The sequence below is a fragment of the Nycticebus coucang genome, chromosome 21, assembly GCF_027406575.1.
Source record: "Nycticebus coucang isolate mNycCou1 chromosome 21, mNycCou1.pri, whole genome shotgun sequence".
NCBI lineage: Eukaryota > Metazoa > Chordata > Mammalia > Primates > Lorisidae > Nycticebus > Nycticebus coucang.
In genome coordinates, this window is record NC_069800.1 from 40,523,777 (window position 1) to 40,542,346 (window position 18,570).

The window sequence follows — 18,570 nt, forward strand, 5'->3', positions numbered from 1 at the left end:
ACTGACTCCCAACTCAGCCTGACAAGGAGGTGAATTCTGCTCCACCCTAGATTAAGCTGTTGCATGGGCTAAGCCCTTGCAGGGGAGGAGAAAGGGTACTACTGTCCCTATCAAACACTCTGAGGGCAAAGACTCTGACCCACTCTTGGCTTCTCAGGGGAGACAGATGTGGATGTAGGCCAAAGAAGTGGTCTGCACTGGGACAGGACAAGGTCCAGGAACAGCACGGGGTATTCACTCCATAGGTCAGGGGGACTTCCTAGACAAGGGCCTAAAGCAGGTCTTTAATGACAAGGAATCTGGGGAGTCTGGTCAGTGGGGGAAGGAGAACACTAGAAAGACTCCAGCCCATGTCTTGGGAGCCTCACTGCCTCACTGTGGGTCCCCCACCATCTGAGATTTATCCTAAAGAGAAAAGGGAAGTGAGAGGAAGGAACAGCTGTGCGTGTGTGCACCCATGTGAGGAAGCAGAGAAAGGAGTGTGTACACTCTTGCCAAGATGTGTATATGTGGGAACACAACTCAGGAAGTGTGTGTGTGTTTGTGCACCTGCATTACTGAGTGGAAGCAGGCGGGGCCCAGCTGTCCCTAGGCATCCTCAGGTCCCTTAAGGAAGCAGGAATGAAGAGCTGAGCCATGGGTGGTGACTCAGACTTGGCTATTTTTGGAGTCCCAGCTGGAAGCAGTGTAATGGGCAAAGCTGGAGCTGGGGATGGGGTGGGTGGGCTGGTTAAGTTGGCACCAAGCCCTAGCACCTTTCTCTCTGCCTCCTCCCTCCCCCACCGAGTCCTCCAAAAAGAACAGGCAGCAGAGGACATATTAGGGTGGGAACAACCTAGCTTTGCATCCACCCATGGCCCAACCCTCCCCTCTCCTGTACTCACTCAGTGAAATGCCCGTCAATGCCGCTGAACAGTTCCTGCAGCTCCCCTGGGCTGAGAACCCCATCAGCAAAGTAATTTTGGAATTCCTCAAATGAGAGTTTACCATCATCTGGGGTGGAGGGGACAGGAAGCAAAGTAGGTATCCCTGACTTCTGACTGCACCCCTGCCACGAGACCCAAAGGCCTCATCCCATCTCACAACCTCCCATCTCACAACCACCCAGCAAGATGGGATGGGAGTCTGAGCTCGGGGGGAAGGGAGGCTGACTTACAGAGATGAAAGGACTGGGGTCCTCAAAGGTATCCACTGAAGGCAACTGGGGGACTGGGCAGTACACATATGGCTTTGGGTAGGGACTCAATTATTTATATGGCATGTGAAGAAACTATCAACAGGCTGGGCCTCATCAGAGCATGGCAGGGCCTCAACAATGTCACTTGGGAGGACTTGGGAGCTGAGTCTCTGCCCCAGATGCTAACCAGCCTTGCTCCAGGGTGGAGGGAACCTCTGTGCTGGGGACCTTCACAGAGAAGCCACAGGGAGGCAGATGAAATCTTCCTAAGAGTTAGAGGCTCTGTAAGAAGCTGCAGGCTGGCTCAGGAGAGAATGAGCTCCTCATCACAGGGGGAATGTGGGCAGAAGCTGAGAGCATTAGAGTGGGATAATCGAAGACATTAGAGATTTGTTTTTGTTTTTGAGACTGAGTCTCATTTTGTCACCTCGGTAGAGTGCCGTGGTGTCACAGTTGACAGCAACCTCCAACTCTTGGGCTTAGGCAATCCTCTTGCCTCAGCCTTCCGAGTAGCTGGGACTACAGGTACCCGCCACAATGCCCAGCTATATTTTGTTGTTGTTGTTCTTGCAGTTTGGCCGGGGCCAGGTTCAAACCTGCTACCCGCGGTATATGGGGCTGGCGCCCTACCCACTGAGCCACAGGCACCGCCCGACATTAGAGATTTGGTCTGAATGATGTGCAAGGTCTCTGAGCAGATGGGTGGGAAGAGCCGAGACGGTAGAGAATCAGAGCCTTCCCCAACAGAAGACCCTGATCCAAGTGAGGACATGTGTCCTGACCAATGGGTTGTGACAAACATCTCTACCAGTTTGAAGAGACTCAAGAAGGGACAGGGAGTGGGGATATGACCCCGTCTCAAGGAGGGTGAGACACACAGGCTTTAAGGACCCAGATGCAAGGAGTGCTAACTGGCTGCCTCAGCGAAGACCCTCCACTGGCCATCAGAGCACAGTGGGCTGCTCCAAGTCACATAGGGGCAGCAACCTATTGCCTGCTGGACCCTCTAGGGCTCTGCTTTAGCTTCTTAAGGTTTTTCCCCACCAGGGTCTGAGATTGCCCAGGACCTAGGGCAGGATAAGCTGACTCCCTGGACACTGGACCCAGCTTTAACCTTGCCCCTAGGGTGGGTTTAATTGTGTCCTCCAAGCCCACCCTAGGTCCAGATGGTTGGCCATATGAAAGTTACTAGGCCCTCTGAAAATCTAAGCAAAATATCCCAAAGGGCCTTGTCTCCATTACCTCACCCTTCCAAGTCCCTCACATGTAGGGAGCCTGGATTTCCCCTACCCTACCCCCCACCATGGGACCCAGGAGAAGCCACACTCACCATTCTTGTCTGCTCTTCGGAAAACCTAGAGGACAAAGTGGGGGAGAGGGAGCTGTGAGTGGGGTCTGGGAGGCAAGAGACCCACCTCCCAACTCAGCAGGGCCCAGCTGACCTGCCTATCCCCTGCCTAGCCTTTCCTACTGCCCAGCTTAGCCCAGAAGGAGGCACAGGATGAGTACACAGCAGGTGCCATCCTTGCTTAAGTCTCCTGCAGGGCCTGGCCTGCAGGGAGGGGAGTGCTTCAAGCCAGCTCCCTACATCCCTCCCTCTCACACCCAGAGGTCTAGCCCAAGTTCTGTTTGATGCATCAGCCCTTGGCAGAATCCCAGCTTGAGGAAGGTTGGGGAGATGGGCCAAGTTGTGGCCCAAGGATCCTGGGCAGCCATTCCAGACCTGAATCTGCAACTGTGCGATGTGGTCATGGTCTCTCCAGACTATTCTCTGAACTATTTCATCCTGTGCTTTTCGGAAACCAACATGACACACACAGGTAGTGGCTAGACCTTTCTTTGCAGGTGCCTCAGTTTTCCCACTAGCTCATGGGAGAGCAGCTTGGGCTTAACCCTTTCAGGGCTGGGGCTTCCTATGAGGCTGATTCTGTGAGGGCCTCGGGCAGGCATGTATATACACGTATGTGTGCAAGGGTGGCAGAAGGCAGGGTCAGCAGACTTTATTTATGGAGAAACAGAGGTAAAGGGCAACAGAGGCAGAGAGGAGCAGAATCTGATAGACCAGCACTCCTAGATCACTCAAAACAGGCCAGCAAGTGGAAGACCAGTAAATAGGCCTGGCAAGGAGGGGTAGGCTAAAGCCCTGGACAGAGAATCCCCCACAGACTCCAGGTCCTGAATGCCAACTCTCACCAGGTGTTTTCTCAGGGTCACAGAGGCTCAAGAATGACTCCAACCCCTAACTTCACCAGAGGTCTGTCACTGGCTTAGGGTCACACAGCAGCTCAGTGTGGCCTGGGTAGGGTAGATGGAGATACTGGGGTGGGGTTGGGGGTAGGGGTGCTAAGCTGGGAATAAGGACACCTGGGGCCACACCCTGTCATGTCCCTGCCTCCACCCAGGACACGTCCCCTTAGACCTTAGTTTTTCTTTATTTTTTATTATTTTTTTTTATTTATTTCTTTTTTTGGTTTTTGGCCAGGGCTGGGTTTGAACCCACCACCTCCGGCATATGGGACCGGCGCCCTACCCCTTGAGCCACAGGCGCCGCCCTTTTTTAATTTTTTTTGTAGAGACAGAGTCTCACTGTACCGCCCTCGGGTAGAGTGCCGTGGCGTCACACGGCTCACAGCAACCTCTAACTCTTGGGCTTACGGGATTCTCTTGCCTCAGTCTCCCGAGCAGCTGGGACTACAGGCGCCTGCCACAAGGCCCGGCTATTTTTTGTTGCAGTTTGGCGGGGGCTGGGTTTGAACCCGCCACCCTCGGCATATGGGGCCGGCGCCCTACTCACTGAACCACAGGCGCCGCCCTAGACCTTAGTTTTTCTAACTGGGAAATGGGAGGATCAGGTCCCTTCCAGCCCGGCGGGCTGCGTTCAAGGTGCTGAGTCACTGGGGTCAGTGGAGAGGGGGCAGGAATACAACCTTTCTCTCTGGTAGGGACCTCAGGAGTAGGGGCATGAGAGGGCCAGCACAGGGTGGAGAAGAGGCTGCAGGGCCACCGCTGCTCCATGGGAGGTGGGGCCAGACCACAGACGATGACTGTGGGCAGCCTTTACCAACTGTGGGACTCCACTGCCCTTGGGTTGGTGGGTCAGGAGGGGCTCCTTAGCTTTCAGGCTCCCGGGCCCAGGCAGCCCAGCCGCCAGAGTGGGCACAGTGACTGCTGTTGTGATTGTTGACACCACCCACCCTCACCAGAAACATAGATGGGGTGGGTTTGGGGGCAGGATGCAGCAGGCGCAGTGGGAGCACAGACAAGGGGAGACTCAGAGAGACAGAACAAGAGACACAATGGCAGACAGGGTAAGAAAAGGGCGACCAAAACAGAGCCCGCAGTGATAAGTACACAGACCCGGTACAACAGACCTGGCGGGAGAGACACTGCCACAGACAGAGACAAACAGAGACGCAGAGACAGGGCCAGTGAGACACAGGGAAAGATGCGACGGAGACCTGGGGAGGCCCCACTCACGTCCTGGAAGAGTGCGTGTCCAGCGGGCCCGGCGTCGGGCGTGGGCTCAGGGTGCCGCGGGGGCCGGGGCGCAGGCGGCCCGAGCAGGCACACTGCGAGCAGCCCCGCGCACGCCATGGCGCCACCGGCTCTGCTGGGCTCAGCTGCGGCTCCGGCCGCGGACTCGGGGCTGGGGGACGCCCGCCCATTGGCGCCGCTGCGCGAGCCCCGCCCCCGCGGCCCCGCCCCCCCACCCACCGAGACCTTGGCCGGATAAGCCCTCTCTGGGCCTCGCTTTCCCATCTGTAAAATGCAGAGTCCAGGCTGCACAACGTAAAATTCTAGCACGGCTTAACTCTACGCTTCCGCCACTGGAGCCTCGTGGGTTGGGGGTGGCCACTGCAGAGGGCCACCCCAAGGGGTCCTTTCCACCTGGGACAGGCTGAGTAATACCAGTCTGCTTACGAGTACTGCACAGCCAGAACAGCTGCGCACGCCCACCAAAAGGGCAGGCTCCAGACCACTGTAAGGTACTACAAGCAAACAGCAGAGGCACTGAGAGGGACACAAGGGACTTTACCTCACTGGGAATCTGTAGCCTCAGTCTGCAAAATTAAAGAGATTAAAACAGTTGGGGCTCAGTAAATGAAATGCAAAGTGTTTAACTCCTACTCACCCTTCTCTCCCCCAGATCTCAGGTCATGGGGCACTAGTTTCTCTCTATCCTCTCTGCCCTCTTCCCTCCTGCTCCAGGACCTTTGTCCATATTGTTTTCAGCTCTCAACTCAAGCATCGCCTCTTCCTGGAAGCCCCTCCTGATTTTTTCATTTGTACAAATCTCCATCAGACCCTGAGAGCTCCTCGAGTGGAAGGAACATACATGTCCCCAGTACTGGAAAGCACCTGACACAGAACCAGTCCATTGTATCTGTTCCATGTTTACTATTGCCCAGAAACATCTGGAAGAGCACCACAAACTGATCAAGTGGTCTCTGGGGCTAGGGAAAAGTTTACTCATTATTTTGCACTGATAATAACGTTCCATATTCCTTTTTTTTTTTTGAGTCTCACTCGGCTGCTCTGGAGTTGAGTGACATGGCGTCCCAGTTCATAGCAACCTCAAGCTCTTACGCTCAAGAGATCCTCTCTCAGCCTCCAGCATATCTGGGACTACAGGCGCCCACCACAACGCCCCATTAGGTTTTCTATTTTTAGTAAAGACGGGGTCTCATAATCCTTAGCTCAAGCAATCCACCCAACTCTCCCCCACCCAGAGTGTTGATTACAGGCGTGAGCCACTACCCGCAGCCTAGCATTTCTGACTTTTTATAAAAGTATTTACTGTATCATTTTAAAGTTAAACCCAAAATGGTGCCAGAGACTACCTTAGGGTTATGGGGTTCAAATCAAAGTACATCAGCACAAACAGGAAGGAAAGTGGAGAATGGGCATTTTCTCAGAGATCTTGGCCCCTCCTGTCCCTAGATTTGCTCCCAATAGAGTCCCAGAACCCAGTTCAAACATCATCAAAATATTTATTAAAACCAAAGCAAGAGGCAACAGAGCTGTTAGGAAGCAAATCAAAGTGCACAATGGAGGGTGGGGCAGAGTAATGAGGGGGAACACTTTAACACAAGAGCCCCCCACCACCGCCCACCATGTCAGTGAAGGTCCCCCACTCACCTCTCCCATCCCATATCCATCCTAAGGGGCAGTTGAAGTGGCCCTCTGGAGAGGCCCCCCCCCACCATCCACCCACTCATGGCTGTCAAGTCAGTCTGTCTTCCTCTCTCACTTTTCCAATAAATAAAATCACTCAGGCCTCAGATCCTTCAGGGTGGGGCAAAAAAAAAAACAAAAAAAAAGAGCTCAGGACCCCTGCCCTTGCCCAGGAGAGTAGGGAGTCAGGGTATGAGCCCCACCCTCCTACCCTTTGCTGGTTCCCAGGCTTGCCAAAGAGGCCTTGATAAATAAATAACGCTTCATTAAAGCTTCCATAAAAAAAAACCTTTAAGACAGAAGTGCTCTCGCTGTGCTGCAAACCCAGCCAGCCAAGGCCTCCCTGCCTGACCTGGTCAGTGCACAGGATTCTGGGAGCAGGCGGCCACCCTGGGCCTTATGGGGCCCCCGGAACAAAAAACCAAAAGTGCAGTTAGAGCCCCTCCATTCACACGCATAAACTCATGCACACGTGTGGACACACGGGCGTGTCTGCAGTGCACACACATGTGTTCACCTTCATTCCCCGGTACATGCACACACACATGCTCTCACACCACACTCAGCCCAGGTACAGACATGTAGGGTGTTGAGTGCATGCACATACACACCATACACAGAATCCTTCCCTTCCAGGCTTGCTCAGCATCCTGGCAGTAGCCACACCCTAGAGCTAGAAGCCACTGGAGATAGGAGAGAGGGGGTATAAATTAAACGTTTCCAATGGGGGCAGGAAGGACGGCCAGAGGCAGGGAGTTCCAGGGCTATAGACACTGGGTGGGCATCTCAGGAAACCCTGGTCCCCCTAAACCTCATCAGAAATCCAGGGGAGTGAGGTCCCCAAAGTCACAGTCGAAGAGGTCCCTGATGCCCTCACCCTCCTCAAGGCCAAAGTGGTAGTCGAGGGTCTCGTGGGGTGGGGAGAGGCTGATGAACTCCTCAGGGAGGATGGTGGAGAAATCCTCCCGAACATGCTCCAGGAGTGAGTCGGCCGCCACCAGTGGGGACAAACGGTCCTCGTCCACAGGGACCCTCAGGCCACCCATCCGGGATAACAGCGGTTCTGGGGAAATGGGGAGCATCACAGGCCTGGGACACCCCAGCAGGGAGGATAGAGGGGGCTGTCATTCCTGCCCACCCACCCTGAAGAGGGGCCCTAGCTTACCCAAACCCCTTCACCCACCTTGCTCCAGACTGAGCAGGGACTGGCCAGGATCCGTGAGGGATGAAGAGGGAGATGATGGTGGTGGAACTGTGGTGGCAGAGTCAGCTGCCCTGTCTTCTTCCCCAGAAGCTGCTCCCTGGGATGAGGTGTTCTCAGGGCTAATCCCGCCTGTACTCTCCTCGGGACACAGGAAAACATCGATGGGGCCTTGTTTGCTCTTAAGGGAGATCTGAAAAGTCTGTGTGAAGGTAGCAGACACAATAAACTGAGGCCCCAGGAACCACCAGCCCAGCCCAGCCCAGCCCGTTTTGGTCAGGCCTGGAGACCCAGTTCTCACCTCTGAAGAGTCTATAGCTTGAAGCTGGGTCTCAGGAGGGGCTTTGATCACCATGACCATCTGCTCTGCAGGGTCTGCAATGCTACGAAGGTCCTGGCATGTCACATAGGCCAGGGTTGGTGGAGTCAAGGACTATATGACCTTTGACCTCTAGGGACCACTCACACAGCTTACAAGTTGGGGCCCACAATCTACCTAGTCACTCCTATCTTCTCAGTCCCCACACCTGCTCAAAACATACCTCATTCCCTCCAGCTTCAATTTCCACATCTGTACAAGGTCATTTTGACTTACTAACCCCAAGGTAATGGTGATGATAGCTGCAAGCAACAATTTCACATAAAATGCTTAACACAGGCCAGGAACAGCAGCTCACACGTGTAATATGGGAGGCCGGGTGGCGCCTGTGGCTCAGTGAGTAGGGCGCCGGCCCCATATGCTGAGGGTGGCAGGTTCAAACCCAGCCGCGGCCAAACTGTGACAAAAAAACAGCCAGGCGTTGTGGCGGGCGCCTGTAGTCCCAGCTGCTTGGGAGGCTGAGGCAAGAGAATCGCTCTAAGCCCAGCAGTTAGAGGTTGCTGTGAGCCGTGTGACGCCACAGCACTCTACCCGAGGGCGGTACAGTGAGACTCTGTCTCTACAAAAAAAAAAAAAAATGGGAGGCCATGACAAAAGGGTCACTTGAGGCTAGCTTGGGCAATATAGTGAGATTGTGTTTCCACAAAAAACTTAGCTGGGTGTGTTCTAGCTACTCAGGAGGCTAAAGCAGGATAGTTTGAGCCCAGGAATTTAAACACAGAGTGAGCCATGATTGCACCACTACATTTAAGTCTGGGCAACAGGGAGACCCTATCTCTTTGGGGGGGAAAAAAAAAAAGCCTAACCCAATCTAGGTCTGGTGCTGATAATTTACTTTTCTTTGCTTGTTTTATACAGATGGGATCTTTCTATATTGCCCAGGCTGGCCTTGAACTCCTAGGCTCAAGTGATCCTACCCCCTCAGCCTCCTGAGACCCAGGATTATAGGTGAGCACCATCACACCTGGCTATGAGAATTAAATTTGACCCATGATCATGGTATCAACTTGATGATTGTACCCAAAATTCACAAATACAACTTGGGTATCTACTAAAATGAAAACTTTCTTACCCTTGGTAGAGTGGCATGGTGTCATAGCTCATAGCAACCTCAAACTCTTAGGCTTAAGTGATTCTCTTGCCTCAGCCTCCCAAGTAGCTGGGACTACACGTGCCTGCCACAACTGCCAGCTATTTTTAGAGATGAGGTCTTGCTCTGGCTCAGGCTGGTCTCAAACCTGTAAGCTCAGGCAATCCACCCACCTCGGCCTCCCAGAGTGCTAGGATTACAGTGTGAGCTACTGTACCCAGCCTTAAATGAAAACTTGTTAATAAAGTTCCTATTTTTATTAATGAAAATGCAAACTTGGGCAGCACCTGTGGCTCAAAGCAGTAAGGCACCAGCCCTATATGCTGGAAGTGGCGGGTTCAAACCCATCTCTGGCCAAAAACTGCAAAAAAAAAAAAGAAAAAGAAAGAAAAAAGAAAAATAAATAAATAAAAGTGCTCACCATTAAAAAAAAAAGAAAAGAAAAATACAAACTTACATCTATTTTTTTTTTACTTTTTTTTTTAGTAGAGTCTCACTCTGTCACCCTGGGTAGAATGCCACAGCAATGTCAAATTCCTGGGCTCAAACGATCCTCTTATCTCAGCCTCCTGAGTTGTTAGGACTACATGTGCCCACCACAGACATCCAGGTAGTTTTTCTACTTTTAGTAGAAAAATGCTACTAAAATGCTACCTTGCTCTTGCTCAGGGTGCTCCCAAACTCCTGAGCTCAAGCCATCTGCCTGTCTTGGCCTTCCAGAGTGCTAGTGAGATATGATACCACACCATCTACCAAGGGTGAGCCACTTAACCCAGCCCAAACTTATGTTTCTCAAGTTTCAAGTTACAATTATCTACTGAATCATTGCACTAAATAAATGCTTGTCATTGCTGGTACTAGCTTTTTAAAATTTGCAGTTTGAATTTAGTTGTATTTAGTAGATACCCAAGTTGTATTTATGAATTATGGGTACAATCATTATTATCATCATCCCCCTTTTATAGAGGAAACAAGCCCAGAAAGGTTAAGTAACATGTCCAGTATCACATGCTGACCCAGGACTTGGGTCCAGAGCCAGAGCCCTCTCCTGAACCCAGTGCGTCGGTGGCCTCTCTAGTTCCACTTGGGTGAGGCCCCTGCCTGCCAAGCCACCTTCTGTGCCCTCAGCCAATCCAAGGATATCGTTGGCTGTCAGAATCCTCAGAAAGCAGCCGCAGCTGCGTAGTACAGATGTGCATCAGGTGGTCCAGCTGCTGCTCACTCTCCTGAAGTTGTTGGAGGTCCTGAGTCAGCCCTTCAAGTCGCCCACCGATCCCCACCGTGGCATGGCTGCCTCTGTGGGTAGGCACCAAGGAGGTTAGCAGTTCCTGCCGCTCTGCCCAGGAACCCCGGCTCTCAGGACCAAGTCTGCTGCCACTCCTGTTCTGTGAGGCCCAGGCATACCCTTGTCCCTTTCTGGGTCTGGCTTCTCAGCTGGGCTCCAAATCAGCCTGTCATGGCTTTAAAGTCTGGCCAGAATATATGCAAACACCTACATGTCCCTCATACGGGGCTGGTGAATTAAATGATAGCACAGACACACCACAGAATAGTACAATTGTATAAAAGAATGAGAATGCATCAGAAGTACACATGGAACCATTTCCAAGACATGTCATCAAGTGAAAGAAAATGACACAGAAAGGAAAGATCCACCCAAAACTGACAAGGCAGATGTAGTGAAGACAGAGTAGCAGGATGACTAGACAGAGGTGAAAAGGAAAAAATCAAAATTAGAAAGAATAATTCCTAGCTACTCAGGAGGCTGAGGCAAGAGAATCACTTAAGCCCAAGAGTTTGAGGTTGCTGTGAGCTGTGATGCCATAGCACTCTACCAAGGGCAACTTACTGAGACTCTGTCTCCAAAAAAAAAAAAAAAGGCGCAGCACCCGTAGTACCGTAGCACAATGGTTATGGTGCCAGCCACGTACACTAAGGCTGGCGGGACCAGCTAAACAACAATGACAACTGCAACAAAAAATAGCTGGGCATTGTGGTGGGTGCCTGTAGTCCCAGCTACTTGGGAGGCTAAGGCAAAAGAATCGCTTAAGCCCAAGAGTTTGAGGTTGCTGTGAGCTGTGATGCCAGAGCACTCTACCAAGGGTGACAAAGTGAGACTCTGTCTAAAAAAAAAGAAAAAAAAATCATAAACCTAAAAGCAAACTTTTGGCTTGGTGCCCACAGCACAGTGGTTACAGTGCCAGCCATGTATACAAAGGCTGGTGGGTTCGAACCTGGCCCAGGCCAGCTAAACAATGACAACTGCAACAAAAAAAATAGCCGGGTGGCTATTTCTCCTTTGTGGCAGGAGCCTGCCACCAACCTCTTCTCCATATGAACTGCTGCTGTATTCCCAGCTACTTGTGAGGCTGAGGAAAGAGAATCGCTTAAGCCCAATAGTTTGAGGTTGCTGTGAGCTGTGATGCCACAGCACTCTACCCAGGGTGACATCGTGAAACTCGGTCTCCAAAAATAAAATAAAATAAAATAAGAATAAACATCTGTGTTAGACTAATGGCACTGATGGCAACAAAACCATAATACTAGTCACACAGTGGTCACCTGGTGGTATGAGGGGTGGGCAATGACTGGGAAGGGTCATGAGAGAACTTTTCAGAGTATTGGAAATATTCCTTATCTTGATCTGAATGGTGGTAACCCAGGCAATAAATATGTAAAGGTACATTGAACTGGCTAGGTGAGAGCTATGCACTTTTCAGCACGTGTCACCTCAAGGAAGCCACCTCTCCTGAGACTCAGTTTCCCCCGCTATAAAACAGGGATGCAGGCAGCCACAGTGGGTATGCTACTAGTTCCTGTGGGCTGGCATGAGCAGATGTTGTCCACCCTTTTGGGCTGATACCTACAGCCACTGGATATGGTTCTTGGACTTCTTGGTAATGAGCTGGATACCCTCAAGGACATTCGTGATGTCGTAGATGCGCCGTTTCTGCACCTTTAGCACCTCAGCTGCCCAATTCAGGTCAACAACACCATCAGCTGAGTGGCTCAACAGCTCCAGGAAACGTTTGGTGGTCAAATTCAGTGAGGTTTCATAGCGTGACTTCTCCCCAGGAGATTTCACACCTGGGGGGTATAGTCAGTGAAGGCAAGATCTCTCAGCACCCACCCCACCCCCAGTGAGGCCTGCTTCCCTGGCAATGTGGAGAAACAGGATGATGGGGGGAGAGGGCAGATGGCCCCTTCCCCCTGGTGAGGCCATACAGGGAGGCTCTGTGGCTGCTGCTTGCCAACCACAGCATTTCTCTTCCAAGGAAGGAACTCCCCATCCCCCAGGGCGTGGGGAAACCATGCCGGGAGGCGACTCCAGTTGCCCTTCTGGGCCCCCAAAGGCCTGGCCCAGGTCCAAGCATGATAAGCCAGACTTTAGTCTGCAAGCATTTCATCTATCCACACCCCCAACCTGAGCCTGGTCAGAGGTCTGCTCAGCTAGAGCTCCAAGGGTACCTTTTGCTGGGTGGCGGCCTCTGCCCCGGACTGGCCCACTGCTCTCAGCCAGGTACTGATGATCAGTTTCCAGGTCCAGCCTCCGCTTCACCTGTGGCAAAAACAACGGTAGGATGCCCAGTAACCAGGAGTGAGGCAATAAGAGACCTGGCTGAGGGCTTGGTATCCCTGGGCTGCTCCCTGCCTCAGTTTCTCTACTAGGATGCCTAAGTGTGTGAGGGAGATCCTAGGGAACAGCCTAAGGGTCATAATCCTACTACACAGGAAGAGATAATGAAGTAGAAGGTAGAGGACCCAAGTTCAAGCTTCAGCTTCACCACTTCTCTGGGGTTGGTGGTGGCTTTAAAATGTCTGCAAATTTCTAAATATTTCTCCTTCAAAAAATAAAGCCTAATTCTTCTTCCCTTAAATATAGGCCATGTCAAACAGACACTCAAGGAGTCCTAATGATGGGCACAAGTGGGGCAAAGAACTGACCTCCCACCAAGAACATGGGTGAGCTTAGAAGCAAATCTTAGTCATGATTTCTGAGGACTGCAGCCAGAGCCAACATTTTAGCTGCAACCTCAGAATAGACCCCAAGCCAGAAGCATCCAACTAAGTCTGACTTGAACTCCAGGACCCACAGAAACTGTATAATAAATGTTTACTGTGCACCTCCTCTCGTGTTTGACTAACCTATAACCAGGGTGGCAGCTGGTGCTCACCAAGTCCTTTGTATACATGAGCTCCTTCCACCCCAAAGTGGCAGTATGGCCCCACTTTACAGACAGCTCTACTGTCACCTCCCACCTGGGCTACTCAGCTATCTTCACCCTGACCTCCTAAATCTCATTTGGTCAGGGCAGATCTCCCTATAGCCCTAGTACCCACATCTGCCACCAACCTCTTCTCCATATGAACTGCTGCTGAGTCATGTTTTTCCACAAATCCATGCCTGCAAGCCTTAGCCCCTTCCTTGGATTGCCCTGGCCTCCCTCCCATCCCATTCACACCTTCTGCCTCCACCCCTATGGGGAGGAACCTCACTCATCCGTGAGGAGAGATGTCACCTCTTCTCCCTGTGAACTTCCTCAAACCTTTCCTGCTAGGTAACTCTGTAGAGGTATCTCTCACCCTCAGAGGCAGGCACTGGGCCTAAATAATCTCTGCATCCAGTGTCTGCCTTAGAACCTGAACATTAACGTTGCTGAAACCTCCCCACAGGCTCCCTCCCATGCACACATCACCCAGGGAGAGAAGAGCCAGTGCAGAGCTGTGCAGAAGTTAACTGCTTCATCTGCATTCCCCTACCAAACCCTCCAATCACCTCTTAGCAGGTGACAACCTCCATCTTGAAGTCACACGGCCAGTGACTGACAGAGCCAGGGTTTTCACTCTAACAGGTTGGCGCAGAATCTAGTCCAGAAATCAGGCGCCCACCGCACTAACCAGAGTGCACTCCCCCTCCAGTCAACTGTACCCCTCCCTACCTCCCCGAGACTACCACCTTTGTCCATCCTTGAAGGCTGATCAGTGCCACATCCTAAAACAAAGGCTCAAGCAGATGACCATTTCTGCCACTTCTCTCTAGATAAACTCTGGCACAGGGTCCCTGAAAGCCAGAAGCAGAGACATTCACTGGCAAAAAAAATCTGAATGACTCAAACACCCATTCGTAAAGGAGAGGCACGAAAGCTTTAGTTTATTAGCCCCTGGAATAGCACCTGTCAGGGACTGAAGTAGGGTGACACAGAATCCCCTCAGACATACTGACAAGCAAAATACTACTATAGGGCAATATATTTACACTATCTCTTTCTGAATTAAAAAGCTCATGAAATTCTTTGGTTCAGTTTCTATTATAGAGTGCATTTGGGGACAACCTCTATACAGTGTGAATGATGAACATGGAAATAAAAAACTAAAATTTTTAAAACTTTAAAATATGAAAGCTGACTCAGCGCCTCAGTGAGTAGGGCACCGGCCACATACACCGAGGCTGACAGGTTCGAGCCTGCAAAACAATGACAACTGCAACCACAAAATAGCCGGGTGTTGTGGCAGGTGCCTGTAGTCCTAGTTACTAAGGGAGGCTGAGGCAATAGAATCACTTGAGCCTAAGAGTTTGAGGTTGCTGTGAGCTGTGACGCCACAGCACTCTACCAAGGGCAACATAGTGAGACTCTTGTCTCAAAAGAAAAAATTAAAAAAAGCATGAAAGCTCAAAATCAAAAACCTCAGGAAGAGAACAGAAGGAAAAATAGATGGGCTGGAATCCTGCCCCCTTCAATTTCCTAATTTCACATGTATTATATTTATAATGAAAAACTGTAGTTTTGGGCACCTGTGGCTCAGTGAGTAGGACGCCGGCCCCAGATACAGAGGATGGCAGTTAGAACCCAGCCTTGGCCAAACTGCAACAAAAATATAGCCGGGTGCTGTGGCGGGAACCTGTAATCCCAGCTACTAGGGCGGCACGTATGGCTGAAAGGAGTAGGGTGCCAGCCCCATATGCCAGAGGTGACAGGTTCAAACCTAGCCCCAGCCAAAAACTGCAAAAAAAAAAATGTAGTCCCAGCTACTTGGGAGGCTGAGGCAAGAGAATCACCTAAGCCCAAGAGCTGGAGGTTGCTGTGTGCTGGGATGCAGGGCATTCTACCAAGGGTGATAAAGTGAGACTGTCTCTGAAAAAGAAAAGAAAAGAAAAGAGGGCGGTACCTGTGGCTCAAAGAGGTAGGACGCCAGTCCTATATGCCCCAAGTGGCAGGTTCAAACCCAGCCCTAGCCAAAAACTGAAAAAAAAAAAAAGAAAAGAAAAAAGAAAAACTCTAGGCTCCTGGCTTGGATCCGTTGCAGTGGAGCCCCCAGGAGCCCAGGATCAAGCTTGTGACAATAAAGGCTCTTTTGCTTTTGCATCAGAAAAAAAAAAAAAAAAGGAAAGAAAAACTAGTTTTTTAACAGGGTAGAAGGCCAGACCGGAAAGAATGGCTGAATTGCAGAGCCTTGTATACAGAAAGCATTCAATGAATGCTTACGGGTGCAGAAGCCAAGTTCATTTTATGGACTGCCCCAAACAAATATCAGTGCAGAAAGTTGATGGAGGCCGAAAGCTGAGTCATGTTTCTGGGCTTCAGCTCCATGACCTTACCCTAGCCATCTTCAAAGAAAGCCTACAGGCCTGAAGCACTGTGGGGGTAGGGGCTCCTCATCTCTGTGCCCCCAGCACCTCATGTGCATCCATTAACTCAACAACTATTTTTTTTTTTTTTTTTTGGAAACAGTCTCACTATGCCACCCTCAGTAGAGAGCCCTGGTGTCACAGCTCACAGCAACCTCAAACTAAACTCTTGGGCTTAAGTTTTCTTGCCTTAGCCTCCCAGGTAGCTGGGACTACAGGCACCTGCTACAACACCCGGCTATTTTTTGTTGCAGTTGTCATTGTTGTTTAGCAGGCCCAAGCAGGTTCGAACCCACCAGCCTCAGTGTATGTGACCAGCGCCCTACTCACTAAGCTATGGGCTCCGAGCCCATTAACTCAACAACTGTCAAATGAATGGAATGCTCAGGCCAATGATGCTGCCCAACTCCACTGGGGTAGGACAGTAGTATTTTTTTTTTTTTTTTTTGCCTCTCCATCCCTTCCTCTAAGCCTGGAGCCCATAGCCCTGCCTGCAGCTCAACTCTTGGACAGGACTCACAGGTTCTGCTAGGTCTATGTGGTCCTGGGCCTGCTAAATGCTTGTGACACAACTGAATGGAGGATGTTTGCCCAAAGCACAAACTGGTATGGGACAAGCCCCCTAGAATAAAGAAAAGTTACAACCTCTTCCTGCACCCCTAAGACCTTCCTGGGCTTTCTTCAACTTCTATTAGCATCCCCAGGAAGTAAGGCATCCCTGAGGTCATTTAGCCACTCAGGAAATACAGACTGGTCCCACCACTCACTAGCTGAATGACACAGGACAGTTCTAACATCTTTAGGCCTCAGCTTTCTTGTCTGTAAAAAGGGACAGTTGCTAACAAACAGAATTAAAAGAATTAATTGGTTAAAGTGCTTGGCACAGAAATCATCTTTAAGACAATGGTGGTTCCTATTGTTATTATTATTAGCATTTTGGTGATTCTGGAAGGCAGACAGCACTGGGCATGGGGCCAAGGAGGCTGGGGAGCCTCCCCAGGATGCCTCAGGGACCAGCTGCCACCCACACTCCCATCAGCAGTTGAGCAGCTTCTACTCTTAGTCCTGGGTCCTGCCTGGTTTCTCCGCCTTGCTCCAAGCTGGCTTCAGAGACCCCATCTTGCCTGGCTAGCTCCTGCCTGTCTGCTCCCCACCTTCACACACAGGCTGTGCCAGTCAAACAAGTCTCCACACCCTGTCCTGCAGCCCACAGATCCAAGCTCCAGGTTTCTACTCCTCCTACTGTGCTTCAGCAGCTCTCCAGGGCCACCTGATCTGAAATGGTCTTGAGTCCCTTGCTGCTCTGAATCAGGGAGGATTTTAACAAGGGATCTCCCTGGGACCTTTTCTTTCTCCTGGCTCTGGAGGCCTCCTCTCCAGCTCCCTGAAGCCCAACCCACCCAGTCCTTCCACAGAAACTTAGGGGTCTGCCTGCCTGATTAATGAGGTTCCATGGCAACCAGGGTCTGGGAGGGTGGAGGGCAGCAGATGGAAGGACAGGCAGGAGGGGATCAGCAGCTGGCCCAGCTGCCCCGCCCCTGCAGAAGGCCTCCCAGTCAGGAAGGCTATCCCCAGAGGCCTGGTTGGCCAGGCCTGCACCTGGCAATCGAGCATTGAGGCAGCACTGAGGGTCTCCTCGATGGTTCTCCAACGCTCAGGCCCCAGGACCTTCTCCCAACTCCCACCTCTGGCCTCCCCACCCAGGTACAAATCCTGATCTGAAGACAGCAGGCCTCAGTTCAAATTCCAGCCCCACCACCTGCAGCGTGTGACCAGGGGCAAGTCACTTTCCCTCTCTGGGCCTCAGTTCCTCCTCGGTCGGATGGGCACGGTGACAAAACCGAGCTCAAAGAGGGGTTGTCAGTTTTTAGCTGGCTTGATGTCTCTGCCAAAGGACTGCCATGCAGTAAACGCCACTTGAATACACGTGGGCCATTATTATCCTGGACCCGATGAGGTTCCACAGACTCCAGTGAGGAAGCTGAGCCTCGGAGCACAGGGGAGCAAACGCTGACCATCCCGAGGTCACCCCGCACCCCAGGGCGGGGCCCAGAGGCCCAACCCAAGCTCTGCGTCGCCCAGCCCCGGCTCCTCAGTCTACCCCTCCCCCGCCCCCGCCGCCTCCAGGCCAAACACGGCGCCCGCCCGGGTCTGTGCTGGGGGTACGGGCAGCGCTCTCCGCCCGGCGTCCCTGGGTCCGTACCGGCGGGCGGCCGAGCGCGGGACGCGGCGCGCTGGGTGTGGGCCGGGGCGCCTGCGGCGTGGCGAAGAGTAGCAGGTCTGGGTCGCCAGGGCCGGCAGCAGGCGCAGCGGTGCCGGCTGGGGCCGGCGGGGCGCTAGCGTCCTGTGCAGCGGAGATGATGACGATCTGCGAGGAGTCGAGCAGCCGCAGCGCGCCGGCCCCGAGCAGGGCCTCCAGCGCCGGCGCGCATGGGCCGCCCGCTGGGGCCCCGGCCACGGCCATGGCGTTCACGGCCCGCACGGCCCGAGTGGCAGGCAGCGGCGGCGACGCGGGCCCATGTCTGCAGGCCGCGGCGAGGGCTCGATCCCGCTCCGCCCCCGGCCGCCGCTGCCTGCAAAGTCCCGGCCACTTTTACGCGCCAAATCCTTTTTGCCGCGAAAGAGCCACGAGCCGCTGAGAGCCGCCACCATTGGCTCTCCGGGCTGTGACGGAGGTGGCGGCGGCGGCTCCTATTGGCTGCAGCGCGAGGGACCGGCGGTGGTGGGCGGGACGGGGCGGCGGCGCGAGGTGCTGAGGCCAATCGCCGGGCGGGGCGCGCGCAGGCTTTGTCCAGGCGATGCCAGGCGTGTTCCCACTCCCCACCCCCAGCCCAGGCGGCCCCTGCTGGAGGCGTGGGGATCCGGACCCCGCCCCGATGCTCTACAGACTACTGAAGACTTAGGACAGAGCTAGGGTACT

General features: G+C 52.6%; 2 protein-coding genes across 4 annotated transcripts in view; both read right to left on the reverse strand.

Moving 5' to 3' along the window:
• The window catches only part of NECAB3 (N-terminal EF-hand calcium binding protein 3), an 18,473-nt gene extending 12,101 nt beyond the window's left edge, over positions 1-6,372 (reverse strand). The window contains exons 1-4 of the mRNA XM_053574611.1: positions 6,317-6,372; positions 4,655-5,238; positions 2,508-2,532; positions 885-993 (exon numbers count right to left, since the gene is read on the reverse strand). Of these exons, the coding sequence (XP_053430586.1) occupies positions 885-993; positions 2,508-2,532; positions 4,655-4,936 (416 nt within the window). The 5' untranslated portion in view covers positions 4,937-5,238; positions 6,317-6,372. The remainder of the gene's footprint in view (positions 1-884; positions 994-2,507; positions 2,533-4,654; positions 5,239-6,316) is intronic.
• E2F1 (E2F transcription factor 1) lies at positions 6,151-18,254 on the reverse strand. Of its 3 annotated transcripts, XM_053574608.1 has the most exons (8): positions 17,854-18,228; positions 12,491-12,581; positions 11,890-12,109; positions 10,166-10,318; positions 7,855-7,969; positions 7,536-7,755; positions 7,230-7,415; positions 6,151-7,035 (listed from the first exon to the last, which is right to left on the reverse strand). In XM_053574608.1, the coding sequence occupies exons 1-8, from the start codon at positions 18,112-18,114 to the stop codon at positions 6,995-6,997; spliced, it is 1,287 nt and encodes a 428-aa protein (XP_053430583.1). In that variant the 5' UTR covers positions 18,115-18,228; the 3' UTR covers positions 6,151-6,994. The 3 variants fall into 3 exon arrangements, with proteins under 3 accessions (XP_053430583.1, XP_053430582.1, XP_053430585.1); XM_053574607.1 differs by having other exon boundaries at positions 6,151-7,415; positions 17,854-18,254; XM_053574610.1 differs by lacking the exon at positions 6,151-7,035 and having other exon boundaries at positions 7,302-7,441.
• Positions 18,255-18,570: the final 316 nt, after the last annotated feature.

Coding starts and splice junctions, on each gene's coding strand:
- E2F1 (XM_053574607.1), bottom strand. CDS start 18,114: ATGGCCGTGGCCGGGGCCCCAGCGGGCGGCCCATGCGCGCCGGCGCTG. Junction 10,319..11,889: donor AAGAACCATATCCAGTGGCT/GTAGGTATCAGC, acceptor GCCTACCCACAG/AGGCAGCCATGCCACGGTGG. Junction 7,756..7,854: donor AAGCTATAGACTCTTCAGAG/GTGAGAACTGGG, acceptor ACCTTCACACAG/ACTTTTCAGATCTCCCTTAA.